This window comes from Eleutherodactylus coqui, chromosome 1 (genome assembly GCF_035609145.1).
Source record: "Eleutherodactylus coqui strain aEleCoq1 chromosome 1, aEleCoq1.hap1, whole genome shotgun sequence".
NCBI classification, from domain to species: domain Eukaryota; kingdom Metazoa; phylum Chordata; class Amphibia; order Anura; family Eleutherodactylidae; genus Eleutherodactylus; species Eleutherodactylus coqui.
In genome coordinates this window covers 500,040,204-500,056,884 of record NC_089837.1, presented here as the reverse complement: position 1 = coordinate 500,056,884, position 16,681 = coordinate 500,040,204, and the positions used below count along the sequence as shown (strand labels likewise).

General features: G+C 43.2%; 1 protein-coding gene across 2 annotated transcripts in view; it reads right to left on the bottom strand.

Moving 5' to 3' along the window:
- The window catches only part of GRM5 (glutamate metabotropic receptor 5), a 281,050-nt gene extending 270,419 nt beyond the window's left edge, over window positions 1-10,631 (bottom strand). For both annotated transcript variants that reach the window (XM_066594092.1, XM_066594093.1), the window contains exon 1: window positions 9,953-10,631. In XM_066594092.1, coding sequence (XP_066450189.1) covers window positions 9,953-10,631 — 679 coding nt within the window. The remainder of the gene's footprint in view (window positions 1-9,952) is intronic.
- Between the last annotated feature and the right edge of the window lie 6,050 nt (window positions 10,632-16,681).

Here is a 16,681-nt window from a genome sequence, read left to right as displayed (position 1 = left end):
GGAGGAACCAAAGTAATGTAGAAAGAGCGGTACAGGTCTAGAAGGAGGAACCAAAGTAATGTAGAAAGAGCAGCACAGGTCTAGAAGGAGGAACCAAAGTAATGTAGAAAGAGCAGCACAGGTCTAGAAGGAGGAACCAAAGTAATGTAGAAAGAGCAGCACAGGTCTAGAAGGAGGAGCTATGTGCTCTTTTCTGACATCAATTTTCTGCTTCTAGGTGTAATTTTTGCATTGCTCCCTTGATTGGCAGGATAAAGATGGTCCGCATCAAGAATTTCCTCAAAAGCTACAAATATACTCTAGAAATTTGGTAGTGCAAAAGTTCAATTAATTAATGGTTTCAGCTTCCTTTCTAGATTGGCTCAGTTCCCAAAATTTTTTTTCCTTTTCTGTTCCAATTTCACTTTAACTTGTATTGGAACTACAGTCTTCCATATCTACGTATTCTTCCCAAGAGAATGACCCCTCACACATCTGCCTATGACCAATAGTTTCCGAGATATGAATCAGACATTATGGTTATTTGGATAATTGACCCCTGTGTATTTCTTGTCCCAATGGGTCTCAAAACTTGAGATCTTTATATACATTCTAGTAACGAACAAATGTGCAAAGCTTTGTAAGAATTGGAGCAGGTCGGGTGATAGCCTGTGGGTGATTTGTCCTGGAATGACCCAGCAGATTCCAGGACCACCGTTGGGTTACAGTTTGCTACATCTGTACATTCTGTTTCTTTGTATCAGTCACTGCTCTGTAAATATTCAGTTGTAGAAGTATTGTAAAAGTACACATAGTTTCATATTTGCTTGTTGCCAAGGAGGTGCTCTCCTTTTTGTTTTTAGGTGCATTTCTTTGCATTTTGCACTTTCCTAGGTGCATTTTTTTCATTCCTGCCAATTAATTTCAGGGTTACTGTCTGCTTAACTCATTAAGTTTTCAATATGCAAACAAAGAGATGACAAAATGACAAATTCAGCTGTGCTACATCTGCATAGACAAAAAGGGATACCGTGACCGCTTCATGATAGGCATTGGCACGCCATTTGTATTACTACAGGTCTTCACCAACGATAGGGGATGCTTGCACTGGCGTGGGCGATAGCAGACGTGATTCACGGCCCGATATCACCCTCACAATCCTCGGGAAACCCCTAGATGTGAGGCGCTTTTACATGGCAGCGATTTTTTTTAATGCAACTTAGCAGGACTGAAAACATTGCGAATGAGAATGAAAGCATTGAAAATCATCGGTTTCATAATCATACGTTGCAGTATTTCGAGCGGGATCTGTGATGGAACCTCTGGCCGGAGGTTCCAGACGCAGATGTGAATACGGCCTAATTAGTGGGCCGATACAGAGGCAATCAGATATATCTGCATATCTAATAATGATGGTCTTTATTTGTATAGCGCCAACTTATTCTGCATCTATTAAAAAAAGTCTGTATCACAGAAGCTTCCGGAGAACGAAACTGCGAGGTAGCAAAGATTATTGTCAAGACCACAACTTGCTTGTAACAGTTTGTACACCAGCAACAATGACACAGTGGTCGGTGACCAGCTGTACTGGCAGCCCCGTTGATGCCGTGAGCTGGTAGATAATTTCCTCTTACTGACTGGCCAATGTTTCATAAGAATAATAATAAAGAGCTCAAAATAAAACTTCACTTTTTCTCTGAACTCCGTCGCAGATGAAAACACTATCTTCCTGCTCTCCCGTCCCTCTTCTTACGTGTTTTCAGCGAGAGGTCACCCCGCTCAGTGCGGGAATGCTTTTCGTCAAAATTAAAAAAAAAACAATTCAAGCAATGCTCATCCCAACACAAGCCATCACCAACCATCACATAACCACAGAGAATAAAGAGTCCATTTGGATGAGTGGTGTATTGGTTGAATAAACGATACATTAACCAAGCAACGGTCTCCTCCTATATCACACCATATTCCATTTCAAAGACCATGCAGATGGCCCCATTTGCCCAAGGAGACTCTGGGGTCTTCTGGACATATGGGACACCATTGCTGAAGCAGAGTAAAGACTTTGTCTTGCCTGAGGCATACACTGCACATCATTAGGGATACCCGACAAAGTGGCGTAGTCGGCAGGGAAGAGAGTTATGGATTACCCAGTTGACTTGGCAATAACTCAAGTTTCTACCAGGACATAGAGCAGTAGAGGGGGACAGACATCCTATGGTGTCCCAAGTCATAGGAAAAGGTCTCCAGGAGAAGCAGTGTCCTACGACTACTGTGAGGTCTACTTTGGGCTGCACTTAGGCATTTTATGGGCACTGAACATGAGTAGACATAGTCCATCTTTGCCTAGTGAGAAGCTGGGATATTCTGGACATATAGAACACCATTGACGGAGTCGGGTAACGACTTGGATAACCCCTTGCCTTCGCCCCTGAGGTCTATCCCCATGGCTGTGTTCCTGAAAAGGTCTGCTGTTAGGGGACTTTCAACACAGAGACCACTGCAAGACAAATGTTGATGGTCCATGGACTTCCCCGCAACATGACCTGTTTGCTCGTGGTGCCGAGAGCAGGACTTGGGGGGTGGGGGGGGGTCAGCTGTTCTCCCCAATCTCATCATCCTGAAAGGGGTTTGCCTGCTGGTGTAACCCCTGTAAGTTTGCATACTTTTAATGCGATGATGTGCCACTTCCTAGCCCCAATAGTAGGATCTCGGGCTACAGCAAATTTATATTAGTTGGTTCAATGGAGGCTGAGGTGGTCAGTAATTGGTATAGGTTACCCTATGATGGGGTATAGGTGTAATGTACTTATCATGGATCCTTATGCTACACACTTGTGGGGATCCCATTCTGGAAGACATTCTAACACTGTTTTGTTTCTGGGTCTCCTCCACCGTACACATACCGCCGACTAATTATTAGTCTGTCTAATCAGAAACTTAATTAAAAAGACATTCAAGACATCACTGCCAAAGATGACTTTTTTTTAATTAAGCATTGTATTCTCGGCTCACAACGGCCGACATGTTTCCAATATCAGAAATTAACCTTTTCAGTGCAAAAATGTCACTCCAATTCATCCGTTAAGAATGCATCTGCCCCCTCATAGTCCATGATGGTTAGATACGACGACATGTAAGGTCATGCCTGTCTGTTATTCGTATAGTCCATTTAATATACTATAAGCTGATAATACAGAGCTCATCGGCGCTGCATGAAGTAGGTGCCACCAATCTTCCTGGATTTGGGTTTTTACTGCGCCAATCTCTGGTACAAGAGGAGGAACTTTCATGTAAATGGGTAACAATGGTTCATTTACATGCAATCTGAGGACGACGGTGGTAAAGGGACATGACGTAGGTGAATATTTATTGTTACTGTAGGTGGAACTTGGAGTGTATACTGATTGACATAGGGGAAGGGCATTCTGGTTGGCAATGGAGACTAGGGCTGATAGTGGGGTTACTGTTACTAGTACAGGTATAGGCACTATACTGGGGCACACTGTGGTTCAAACATTATGGGGGGGGGGGGACGGACACTAGTTGGTATTGTATGGTGCCCATATTCCCTTCCAGTGACATATCCCAGAGGCACCATCAAACATTCACCATTAGTCACTAGGGTTGCCACCCACCTGTTAATCCACTGTCCTGGTCAGTAATTTCTTCTAGAAGCCGGTGCAAGTAATTTGTCAGTTGCTGGTATAAAATAAGTATACAGCTTTGTGCCCCCTAGGCAACAACTCTCCAAACCTCTTCCATTCCCAACACCACATAGTATAAAGAGAAGAGCTACAGCGTCCGCAACGTCTGTAAGTTGTAGATGCTTATAGGGCTGTTGCCTGATTAGAGAGCTTGGAGGTGCAGGGTGTTTATACTTGGGGCCACAAAGGGGATACTATTACCAGGCAAGGCCACAGTAGGGACACTATTAGTTGGGGCAACAAAGGGGGCACTATTACTAGTTGGGACCACAGATGGGATAGTATTACTAATTAAGGCCATGGAGGGAGCACTATTACTAGTTGGAGAAACAGAAAGGACGCAACTACTAATTGGGGTCACAGAGGGGGCACTACTACTAGTTGGGGCTACAGAAGGGAAACTTACTAGTTGAGGGCAACAAAGGGAGTGCAAATACTATGTCGAGCCACAGAGGGAGCATTATTACTATGAGGAATACTGAAATTGGCCCTAGTACAAAATCTATAAAAGAAACCCAAAAGATAAGTCTTCATTATAGTTGTGGTCTCCTCACAGGGTGAAAAGAGACCTTATAGGCCCCCAAAGACTCCTGGGCCCTTGGGGGACCACATCTTCTGCACTTTATGGGATGGGTAGGGGGTTCCAGACCGTGTACATATGCAGTAGCAGCAAAGTGGATGAGATTTTGAAAGGGTCGTCCACAAGCTGTGGAAATAATTCACAGAAAACCAGTGGGAAAATTGACATGTGGTGCAAAATTCAATTCTATCACCATTTCCATTGTGGAATTCACCTTTTCTCAATGCAGGCATGAATTCCATCCAGGACTGCGTGATAAAATCCGCTTCAAAATCTGCACCAAATGGTGCGGGCTTGGAGGTCGGCTTTCCGCAGCAGATCGGCAGCCAATGCCCACTGCCGATATTCCGCTGCAAATCAGCCCCCGTGTGGAACAGCCTTATAGTTACGTTCCTGCCCCCTGGGTAATCTCTTTCTAACCAGCTGCTCCTCGGGGGAAGTTTTTTGTCTATCAGTATTGAAGGGGGCGGTGCTTAACTTCACAATCAGGTGCTGAAGTGTTAGAAATAACCACATTACAATGCCCAAGCTACTGCAGAACCTCACAGTATGCACTGCAGCAGGGCTATAGCTTAGAGAAAAGGCAGTTGGAGAGGATGGGCTCAAGGTACTGAGTGCCAGGGGAATTGTCAACCACAGCGCTTACGTGACCTCTAATACCCTTATAATTTCCAGCACTGGCTCTATAGCCTAATCTATGTCATATTATAGATTTTCTATACATTAATGTTGGCAGGTAAATTCTTTTTCCACGGTTGGCTCAGTCCCATAATTAGTAGCACCAAGGATTTTGTCGTCATGGAAACAAAGTTGCCCCCACTGTACAACATTTCCGTATCTCGACTACAATGTCATCTGTATTTCCATAGAAACTCCCATGATGCTCACACTGTGAAAGAAATACTGTAGGTAAGCCGAGTGGAAAAACGTCTAAGCCATTGTCCTAACTAATAATGCATTAAAGTGGAGGTTCGTTACAGGCAACACGTTATTGCGGACGCCCGCTGTCCGAATTAAAGGGAAACTTCATTCACAAAATTCCTCCGGATGCCATAGGGGGCAGTAGAGCGACGACAGTTGGTGTCGGTAAACATATTTTAAGCTAAAGGCTGGATGGATCTGACAACCACTTCTACCAGAAATGGGTCACGTCTCCTTCATCACTCTTCTTGGCAGCTAATCCAAAGTCCTCAGCAGGGGGCGACCGTGAGCTCAGAAAGAAAAGCTCCTTCCACAGGCAGGAAATTTAATCCATGCCCCATCTTGATACATGATGGAAGCGTCAAGCAGAATAACAAACTATATAGGGTAGCAAAATGTTTTAATGTATCTACCACTGAAATTAACCCCTTAACGGCTGCCTATGTATGGTTTTACAGCAGTTGCTAAGGGACTTTATTCTTCAGCTGCTTAACCCTTACATGACCAAGGGTCACTGATGCTCCTGCGTCCAGGTAACATTCTGCAGTTCTGGTATCCCCACCGTAACAAAAAGTCATAACTTTTTTTACTTTTCCGATGACAGATCTACATGAGGGCAGGTTTTTTTCTGAAGCAAATTTAAATTTTTCAATGGTACCATTTAACCAGCCATATAATGTGGGGCGCAATGGGGAATAGAAACAAGACACAATTGCACTATTCGGGATCAGGTGTTATTTTTATGGTGGTGCAGTAAAAATGCTGCGTTGTCTTATTTCTAGGATATTCAGTATGATACAGAGTTTATACACATTTTTTTACATATTAATCCATGGAAAAAAACTAGAAAAAAAAGCATTTGCTTTCTGTGACATATTTTGACCCCTGTACAGTTTTTGTTTTTTCGTCTATGGGGATGCATGAGGGCTCGTTTTTTTGCAGGTTGAACATACTGTGGAGAGAATTTGTTTTTCAAGAAGAAGACTATCAGATTCCGTGTAGTAATCTGAGCCCAGGAGAAATTCAAATCAAACCAACTTATGTGGTATCAAATAATTTCTACTTTATTCTGAGGTGGACAAAGTATATATATCCTAAATGACATCACAGTAAAGATTATACCTCCAAAAATGGATAGAATATATGATAGGTTAAGATAAAAAATGATTAACATAAGTTACACCTTCTAGGGTGTATCTATTACATACAATGAGACCACTATGAATTCAGGAGAAAGGAATGCATGTAATGCTTTACAGATCTACCCCCTGTAGTGTATAGCTTCCTGTCTATAGATATGCATACATGGGTGGTCTAGTAGACTCTCATCTTTCCTGAGAAGACATGGAGGCCTAAAGAAGGGTTATATTTAACCCTTTCACTACTCATACTAGTATCATGCTCTACAATGCAATATAGAATAATTAACTGATACATTGATCTACAATTTTCTTAACACATACGACTTTTAGATCATTTTTTTATTCTATTTTTTCTTAGAGATGGAGTGACCAAAAAAAGCAATTCTGATATTGTGGTTTTTTTTCTGACAGCATTCCCTGTGGGAACTAATAAAAAGGAAAATAAAGATTTTTTTTCAATTATTATAAAATTAAATATTAAAAGCTTAAAAAAAAACTGTGTCTTTTTTCATCCAAAATCTAATAAAAATGTAAACACTTGTTGTATCTACATTTGTAAAGCCCTTTATTATTAAGATATCACATAATTAAATTCCACATGGTTAAGGGCTTATTTACATGAGCGTATATTGGTTGGGTTTTCACGTTCCTCCCCCTCACCGACTCTCTGCCTCTCTCCTCCAATCCGGCATTTGCAATGGGCGGGGCATGGGCGGAGCTAAGCTTTGCTCTGTCCCGCCCACTCCCATTGTTGGCTATGGACAAGCGTCGGGGAGGGGGCGGAAGCTTAACTCTGCCCCACCCCACCCACTCCCATTGCAAACCGCTTGGAGGGGAGGAGAGAGGCAGAGAGTCGGTGAGGTGGAGGGAAGTGGTGGAACTGCTTAGATGGAAGTGTATATCGGACTTTGCATTGCATTATACCAGGTTTTAACAGGCTGCCTATTAAAGATGTGCTGCAGGCAAACAATCATGACAGCCCTGAGGGCCTTTAAGAGGCTCCGGGCTGCCATGATACCTAGAAGACAGCACCCCCTTCGGTACATTTAAATCCCAATTGATTGGCATCTTTAAATGCTGCGTTAGAAATGACAGGAGTTAACAGTCATGATCACAGTTCTCTCTGATCACGGCTGTTGCAGGCGGGTGTTGGCTGTCAGACAGCTGATTCTTTCCGTATGTAGAGCAACCCAATCGGGTTGTTCTCACTTCTTGCACACAGTGAGGAGCGGCTACAAAGAGTAAATCTCTTGGGACCCTTTCAGCAAAGCAAACAAATTCTCGTTAGTCATTCAGTCGGGGCATTCACACTAAACGATTTATCAGTCCGGGTAGAAAGGCCCTTAGGCTGGGTTCACACGGGACGGATTTGCTGCAGAATTTCTACGCGGATTGACCGCACGGAAATTCGCACGTGGCTACTAATCCCGGGATTAGCCAGCAAAGGGGATGAGATTTTGCAAAAATCTTGGGTGGCCAATCCGTTGTAGCCGAACCATGCATAAATTAAATACGCAGCATGTCAATTCTTTTTTCCTTTTTCCGCAGTGGCCTCTCTCCTTTCTATGGGGAGAGATGGTCACAGCTGAAATGCAGGCAGCAAAGCCGCTCCAAAACCCGCCGCTGCGGATTTCCAGCGGAATTCTCACGGATTTTCGGTGTCGCCAATCCGCCTGAATTCACCTAGAAATCTGTCCCGTGTGAACCCAGCCTTAGGGCTTATTCTGACGTGCGTATATCGGCCGGGTTTTCACACCCGACCAATATACGCTGTCTCTGCAGGGCAGGGAGGCGGGCTGAGCCAGGAGCAGTGTACTGAGCTTCCACCCCCACTCCGCCCCTTGCCACTATTTGCAATAGGAGGGGCGGGACAGGGACCAAGCTAAGTCGCGCCCCGCCCCCTCCCATTGCAAATAGCGGCGAGGGCCGGAGAGGGGGAATTCAGTGCACTGCTCCTGGCCCAGGTCGCTTCTCCCCCTGCAGAGAGAGACAGCGTATATCGGCTAGGCATGAAAACCCAGCCGATATACACACGTCGGAATAAGCCCTAAGTCTGGGTTCACACGGGACGGAATTCCAGCGGAATTCTTGCGGATTGGCAGATCGGAATAAGCCCTAACTCTGGAGAACCTGTTCGGTCCCGCTTTACAGAGACATCCTATTGATAGTAAAGGGCATTGTGTGTAATACCTCATTTCCCCTGATGTGGTGCTGTAGGAAATGTGAACACTTACTAGGGTTTTTTCTGTTTTATAACAGATTACGGCGAGGGGATGGTTTGTGATCAGTTTATTGTCAAGGGACCCTTTAAACAAGTCTAACAAGAAGGAACTGTGCAAACTGTGCATCCCTGGTCCCAAAAACATAAGGTACTCAATTCATTCTCAAGCACTACAAAATTGATGGCCTATCCCTAGAATATTCCATCAATATCAAATTGAATCGGCATCCCCACTGATCAGCTGATTGAAGGGTCCACGGCGATCCCGCAAGTACTGCGTCTCCTCCGGTCTTTAACAGGCACATCTACGTACTTTTCGTAGTGGCAGTGTAGGGTGTTGGCTGCATTGTATAGTATTTAGGCAACTGTGTAGGAGTATTATTTGGCCAACATATGCACTGTTATTAAGACTCCATACTATATGGTTGTTATAATTGATCACGGCATGATATGGTTGTTTATACAATGCTTGACTCATACCATATAGGTGAACACCAATAAAAGATACAAGACACCATTCAACATAAGGCTAGCCCTGGAGTATATCTATACATTACCCCTGGAAGTAATACACAGATGGGCCAGATCTGCTACAGCTAGAGCTGTTCTTTGCCAGTAGTTGTCCGCTCTGGCCGATAGTGGAAGGTCTAGACTATGGAGAGTTCTACCTGACGTATCCATATGACTAAGAAGAACATATAGAAAGGGGTTGTCTCCATATCTTCATGAGTAGTGTTAAACGAACCGAGCCAGTAGAACCCAGCTTCAGGTTGAATTTTGCTCTGTTCAACACAAACCAGAACAGAGTTTGGGGCAAAGTTCTACCGGTTTCATTCACTCAACACTGTCTGAGAGTCATCAAAGCCCCATATAACACTCTCGGAGTGTTAAATAGGGCTTTTATGGCTCTTACATAGCCTTATACACCAGTTTCTTGGTGAACTTCAGGTTCAGTTCGAACTAATTCAGTCGACTGAACTGAACTTTTTAAAAGTTTGCTCATCACTATTCTTAAGACAGCCTCTGTATACTCAAGTTATTCACCCATTGTTAGAAGAGATCTTCTCGGCCACCACTCAAAAATTCCATTACGTTCTACATTATTCGTAACTTTCATTGACCGAAAGTACCGAAAATACATCATTACCAAAATGTACACATACTGGAGAGGCCAAAGTGGGAAATCATCCCGAATGTGGATGTCATTCCATGTAGACTTCTATTCAGAAGCCTAACTTGAAGCTTTCGAGATCCCATGCAAAATCTGTAACAGGAACCTCACCTACCATGTGCCATTCATAAAACTGGCGCCTTTTTATGTGGCAGAGGGACCATTCGACCCCCTCAGACATTACCCTTAATGTCTATGCTCCTGCTTCTACTCACACTACATAGAATGTCTTACCTTCAGTGTGCACTGCAGAGACATAAGTCCAGTTGTACCTTTTGACAATATCCACCATAGCTCTTGCTTGTTGGGCATCAGAAGGTACCACCCTCATGAAATATTTGTACAAGGTTTTGTCACTGAGGTCCATGCTCGTCGCTGAATAAGCAATTTGAGGTATATTAAAAAGCTGCAATAAGTTCTGAACTTGGATAGCCACAGAGCTGGATCCAGGTCCAATAACTCCAACAATGGGCTTTTTCGAGTGGAACGATGAAGAAGAGCCATCAACACAACGGACCAAACCTTCTTCTTCTTCAGACGAAATAAGAGAGTCCCTTATAAACTCAATACTTTGTTCCAATGCCACTGCAGAATGCCAGCAGGAATCACGAATCTCACATCCGAGGGTTATGTTTGGCAACACATTGGGGTCCGCATTGATTCTATCGAGGGTGTGCAGCATGGCTTCCACTCTTTGTATGCCATATTGTTCCCGTATCTCTCCACATTTCCTTTCATGAACCTTTTCAACAGTTGGCTGGTGGTGAACAGAAAAAAGTGCTCCGATAATGATGTCCCCCGGCATATAGGCCACCACCCTTCTTTCGTTGGTTTGTGCCAACACCATAAACCCAACATTTCCAATGCCATCTTCCTTTAAGAGCAGAAGAACCAACCAGATGTAAGGGAACATTTTACACTACAATTTAGGCTGGAAAGGACAACATGATGCAAGCAAAAATTTTCAATGCAGGTTGTCTTCTACTCTCTCTTTGGGTTTCCTCCATCCACTATATCCCACCATTCAATGCTTGACCATCAATGACAGAAGACCCTCCGTGAAGATCTTTACAACCAACCTGAAGGGGCATTACCTGAAAATGAGCAGAAGAAGAGAAATCAGTATGCTTACAAAAACTCCATCATCCTTCAAAATGTAATCTAATCTATAGGGGTACATTATTAGAAAACCTTCAAGATATAGAAGCGGAGGGTCTAAGCTACGCAACTCAGGAGAAGGTCACAGCCAACTAAACATGAAATAATCATATTTATACTTCTGTGTATGTTGCTTTCGTTCGTAAGAAAAAAAATATAAAAGGTCATTGAGTGAATAGACAATCTTTCTACCTCTTCCCTCCTCCTCGCTTCCTCCACAATACTACAGATAAAGACATAACATCATTCTGAACATAACCTGTATTTTCTGAAATCCCTTTAAGGGCATAGTTATTATCTAGTATTGATCCTGAGTTACATCCTGTATTATACCCCAGAGCTGCGCTCACTATTCTGCTGGTGGAGTCACTGTGTACGTACATTACTTATCCTGTACTGATCCTGAGTTACATCCTATATTATACTCCAGAGCTGCACTCACTATTCTGCTGGTGGAGTCACTGTATACATACATTACTTATCCTGTACTGTTCCTGAGATCCATCCTGTATTATACCCCAGAGCTGCACTCACTATTCTACTGGGGGATAAGTAATGTATGTACACAGTGACTCTACCAGCAGAATAGTGAGTGCAGCTCTGGAGTATAAAAAAGGATGTAACTCAGGATCAGTACAGGATAAGTAATGTATGTACACAGTGACTCCACCAACAGAATAGTGAGTGCAGCTGTGGAGTATAATACAGGATGTAACTCAGGATCAGTACAGGATAAGTAATGTATGTACACAGTGACTCCACCTGCAGAATAGTGAGTGCAGCTCTGGAGTATAATACAGATGTAACTCAGGATCAGTACAGGATTAGTAATGTATGTACATAGTAAATCCACCAGCAGAATAGTGAGTGCAGCTGTGGAGTATAATACGGGATGTAACTCAGGATCAGTACAGGATAAGTAATGTATGTACACAGTGACGCCACCAACAGAATAGTGAGTGCAGCTCTGGGATATAATACTGGATGTAACTCAGGATCAGTACAGGATAAGTAATGTATGTACACAGTAACTCCACCAACAGAATAGTGAGTGCAGCTCTGGAGTATAATACAGGATGTAACTCAGGATCAGTACAGGATAAGTAATGTATGTACACAGTAACTCCACCAACAGAATAGTGAGTGCAGCATAATACAGGATGTAACTCAGGATCAGTAATGTATGTACACAGTAACTCCACCAACAGAATAGTGAGTGCAGTATAATACAGGATGTAACTCAGGAGCAGTACAGGATAAGTAATATATGTACACAGTGACTCCACCAGCAGAATAGTGAGTGCAGCTCTGGAGTATAATATAGGATGTAACTCAGGATCAGTACAGGATAAGTAATGCAATGACACAGTGACTCCACCAGCAGAATAGTGAGTACAGCTCTGGAGTATAATACAGGATGTAACTCAGGATCAGTACAGGATAAGTAATGTATGTGCACAGTGACTCCACCAGCAGAATAGTGAGTGCAGCTCTGGAGTATAATACAGGATGTAACTCAGGATCAGTACAGGATAAGTAATGCAATGACACAGTGACTCCACCAGCAGAATAGTGAGTACAGCTCTGGAGTATAATACAAGATGTACATCAGGATGGATACAGGATAAGTAATGTATGTACACAGTGACTCCACCAGCAGAATAGTGAGTGCAGCATGTATGTCTACTCAGATATAGCAGTCGGTGTCTTATACTGATTCACACTCATTACATTATTATGGATTTCCTATATAATTCCTAAAAATTGATCCGTATGTTGTCTTTTATTCACAGTGAAGTAGATTACTAATGCTCTTTTCTTTTGCAGACTAGTATAATACGGGTTTACCCACCATAGAAGAGGCCTCTACGGCTGCAGTGAGCCCCATGAAGAGTCACAGTTCAGATAGGCCTCACTCACATTGGTAATGAGAATATATACTATGAGGAGCCCTTCACTTGGTATATTCTCTAATATACAGATCTGTCCACTCTTAACACTTATTGACTTTCTATAAATACTTAAATTTCTCAAGAAACAAAATGGATACCACCTCACCGTCCAGTAATAATGTATACGCTGAACTTGGATTTTTTTTATTTTTTAAACTTGTGCGCTTCGGAGCCGGTGATGACAGATGGCTCATGGAGGGCATACACCGGAGGCACTTGGTTTCATCTCGCTTCATACATCTTGGGATATATCACATTAAGGTAAAACGTTAGGAGAATTAAGGGAATACACCATAGATAGATAGATAGATATGAGATAGATAGACAGGAGATAGATAGATAGGAGATAGATAGACAGGAGATAGATAGACAGGAGATAGATAGACAGGAGATAGATAGACAGGAGATAGATAGACAGGAGATAGATAGACAGGAGATAGATAGACAGGAGATAGATAGACAGGAGATAGATAGATATGAGATAGATAGACAGGAGATAGATAGACAGGAGATAGATAGATAGGAGATAGATAGATAGGAGATAGATAGATAGGAGATAGATAGATAGGAGATAGATAGACAGGAGATAGATAGACAGGAGATAGATAGACAGGAGATAGATAGACAGGAGATAGATAGACAGGAGATAGATAGATAGGAGATAGATAGATAGGAGATAGATAGATAGATAGATAGATAGATAGGAGATAGATAGACAGGAGATAGATAGACAGGAGATAGATAGACAGGAGATAGATAGACAGGAGATAGATAGACAGGAGATAGATAGACAGGAGATAGATAGACAGGAGATAGATAGACAGGAGATAGATAGACAGGAGATAGATAGACAGGAGATAGATAGACAGGAGATAGATAGACAGGAGATAGATAGATAGGAGATAGATAGACAGGAGATAGATAGACAGGAGATAGACATGAGATAGGCAGGCAGATAGGCAGAGAGAGAGAGAGAGAGATAGACATGAGATAGATATGAGAGATAGATATGAGAGATAGATATGAGAGATAGATATGAGAGATGTGAGAGATATGAGAGATAGATATGAGAGATAGATATGAGAGATAGATATGAGAGATAGATAGATAGATAGATACGAGATAGGCAGATAGATAGATAGATATGATATGAGATAGATAGATAGATACGAGATAGGCAGATAGATAGATATGAGATAGATAGATAGATAGACAGACATGAGATAGTCATGAGATAGGCAGATAGGCAGATATGAGATAGGCAGAGAGAGAGAGAGAGAGACATGAGATAGACATGAGATAGACATGAGATAGGCAGATAGATAGATAGATTGATATGAGAGAGATAGATAGATAGATAGATAGATAGATAGATAGATAGATATGAGATAGGTATGAGATAGATAGATAGATAGATAGATATGAGAGATAGATAGATAGATAGATATGAGAGATATGAGAGATAGATAGATAGATATGAGAGAGAGATAGATATGGGATAGATAGATAGGAGATAGATAGATAGATAGATATGGGATAGATAGATAGATAGATAGATAGATAGATACATGATGAACTCAGATTAGATGTATTTCTGTTACTTCTCTGCTTTATCAAAGTGAAGGTCTTCTGTAGTGTTACTTCCAGGACTGCAGAGACATTTCAGGGTAGAGTGCCCGGCTCTCCATACTTCTGACTATTATACTATACTCCTTAGTTCTTTATATTATGTTAAATATTGTAACATTGTGTCAAATGACAAACTCCGCTCTGCTACCTTGGTTTTATGGCAGTCCTATGTAAAAACATATTTATAAGATAGATAGATAGATAAATATATAGGAGATAGATAGGAGAGGCTGTAGAAGGATATGATGGGAGGGAGAATGCGGTGTTTACATGGGACTGTACGATTAAGATGTTAGCAGAGGGGACACTATAACCAAAAGGGCCACAGAGAGGATGGAATGGCTAAGAGGTGCCACAGAGGGGACAGAATAGCTAAGAGGTGCCACAGAGGGGACAGAATGGCTAAGAGGGGCCACAGAGGGGACAGAATGGCTAAGAGGGGCCACAGAGGGGACAGAATGGCTAAGAGGGGCCACAGAGGGGACAGAATGGCTAAGAGGGGCCACAGAGGGGACAGAATGGCTAAGAGGGGCCACAGAGGGGACAGAATGGCTAAGAGGGGCCACAGAGGGGACAGAATGGCTAAGAGGGGCCACAGTGGGGACAGAATGGCAAACAGGGGCCACAGAGGGGACAGAATGGCAAACAGGGGCCACAGAGGGGACAGAATGGCAAACAGGGGCCACAGAGGGGACAGAATGGCAAACAGGGGCCACAGAGGGGACAGAATGGCAAACAGGGGCCACAGAGGGGACAGAATGGCAAACAGGGGCCACAGAGGGGACAGAATGGCAAACAGGGGCCACAGAGGGGACAGAATGGCAAACAGGGGCCACAGAGGGGACAGAATGGCAAACAGGGGCCACAGAGGGGACAGAATGGCAAACAGGGGCCACAGAGGGGACAGAATAGCTAAGAGGGGCCACAGAGGGGACAGAATAGCTAAGAGGGGCCACAGAGGGGACAGAATAGCTAAGAGGGGCCACAGAGGGGACAGAATAGCTAAGAGGGGCCACAGAGGGGACAGAATAGCTAAGAGGGGCCACAGAGGGGACAGAATAGCTAAGAGGGGCCACAGAACTGCACTATGTACAATAGGGAAGTTACTGAGAGGGGCATTAGGGGTAGCAGCATGAAAGAAAATAGTGTGCAGAATGAGTCCTAGCTGAACATGGAGATGTGGGCCCAGATAGAGAAGTAAAACAAAAACAGATATCGCTAAGCCGTCAGATGTGATCACTGGAGGCAACTGCACTGTAAACACTATCACTGTGTAGAACTGGTATCCTGACTCACAAGTGTTCAAAAACCCATGTGTACCCCAAAAGGGTATAAATGACAGCATCAACTCATTCTGCCAAAAGCACGCCCCACTCAGCTCCATTAACGGGAAAATAAAGTTATGGCTCTCAGAATATGACGTATTAGGCGCTCTATAGTGCTGAAGTTGTATGAAGAAAACCTATTTGTATTTAGTATCACCCTAACTTATATATAATTAGAATTACCTGCCTTATTACCTACATTTGTCAAACCTGCACCGACGGCAGACCCAGGTAAGTGGACCTTTACAAAAACTAGATGAGTACCCCTGCTATAGAAGGACAATTCATGAACTCAGATGAAACATTTACTGCCCTGCCTTCTCAAAGTGAAGGTCTTCTGACCTCCCCTTCTCAAAGGGGAGGTCAGATTGCAGAGACATCTCAGGGCAGAGTACCCGGCTCTCTGGTTGCCTCTGCTCTCTATACTGTTACTCGCTTGTTGCTGCTGCATTCAGCACCAGACACTACAGGAGGAGAAACCTTCTAGCGTCCTCCTCCTCCATCAGGATCCCCATATCTATTATTCTGTTTCTGGGAAAGCTGGGTGAGCAACAACATGAGGCCTTTACAACTTCCACAACGATTGTTCCGGTTCTCCAGACTCCAGCAATATGGGGGAGGAGTAATAGGGCATAAGACTTCATGTCTCTGAGCTTATACAACCTCCGGGTTGAACTAGGATGTTATACAGTACCTATAGAAGTCTATGGGGTCCTACTGGGCTGCCATACACCTCCAATTTAAAAAAAAAGCACATAAGTTTCCCTTCCTAAACGCATGGCCAATATGGGTAACACCCTGGTACTATAGTGCCACTTGGAGGTATCCTAGAGTTGCCTATAGAGTATCTACAGGTCTGTACTATGTAGACGCAGAGGACTGTGTGCCGCCATATGGGT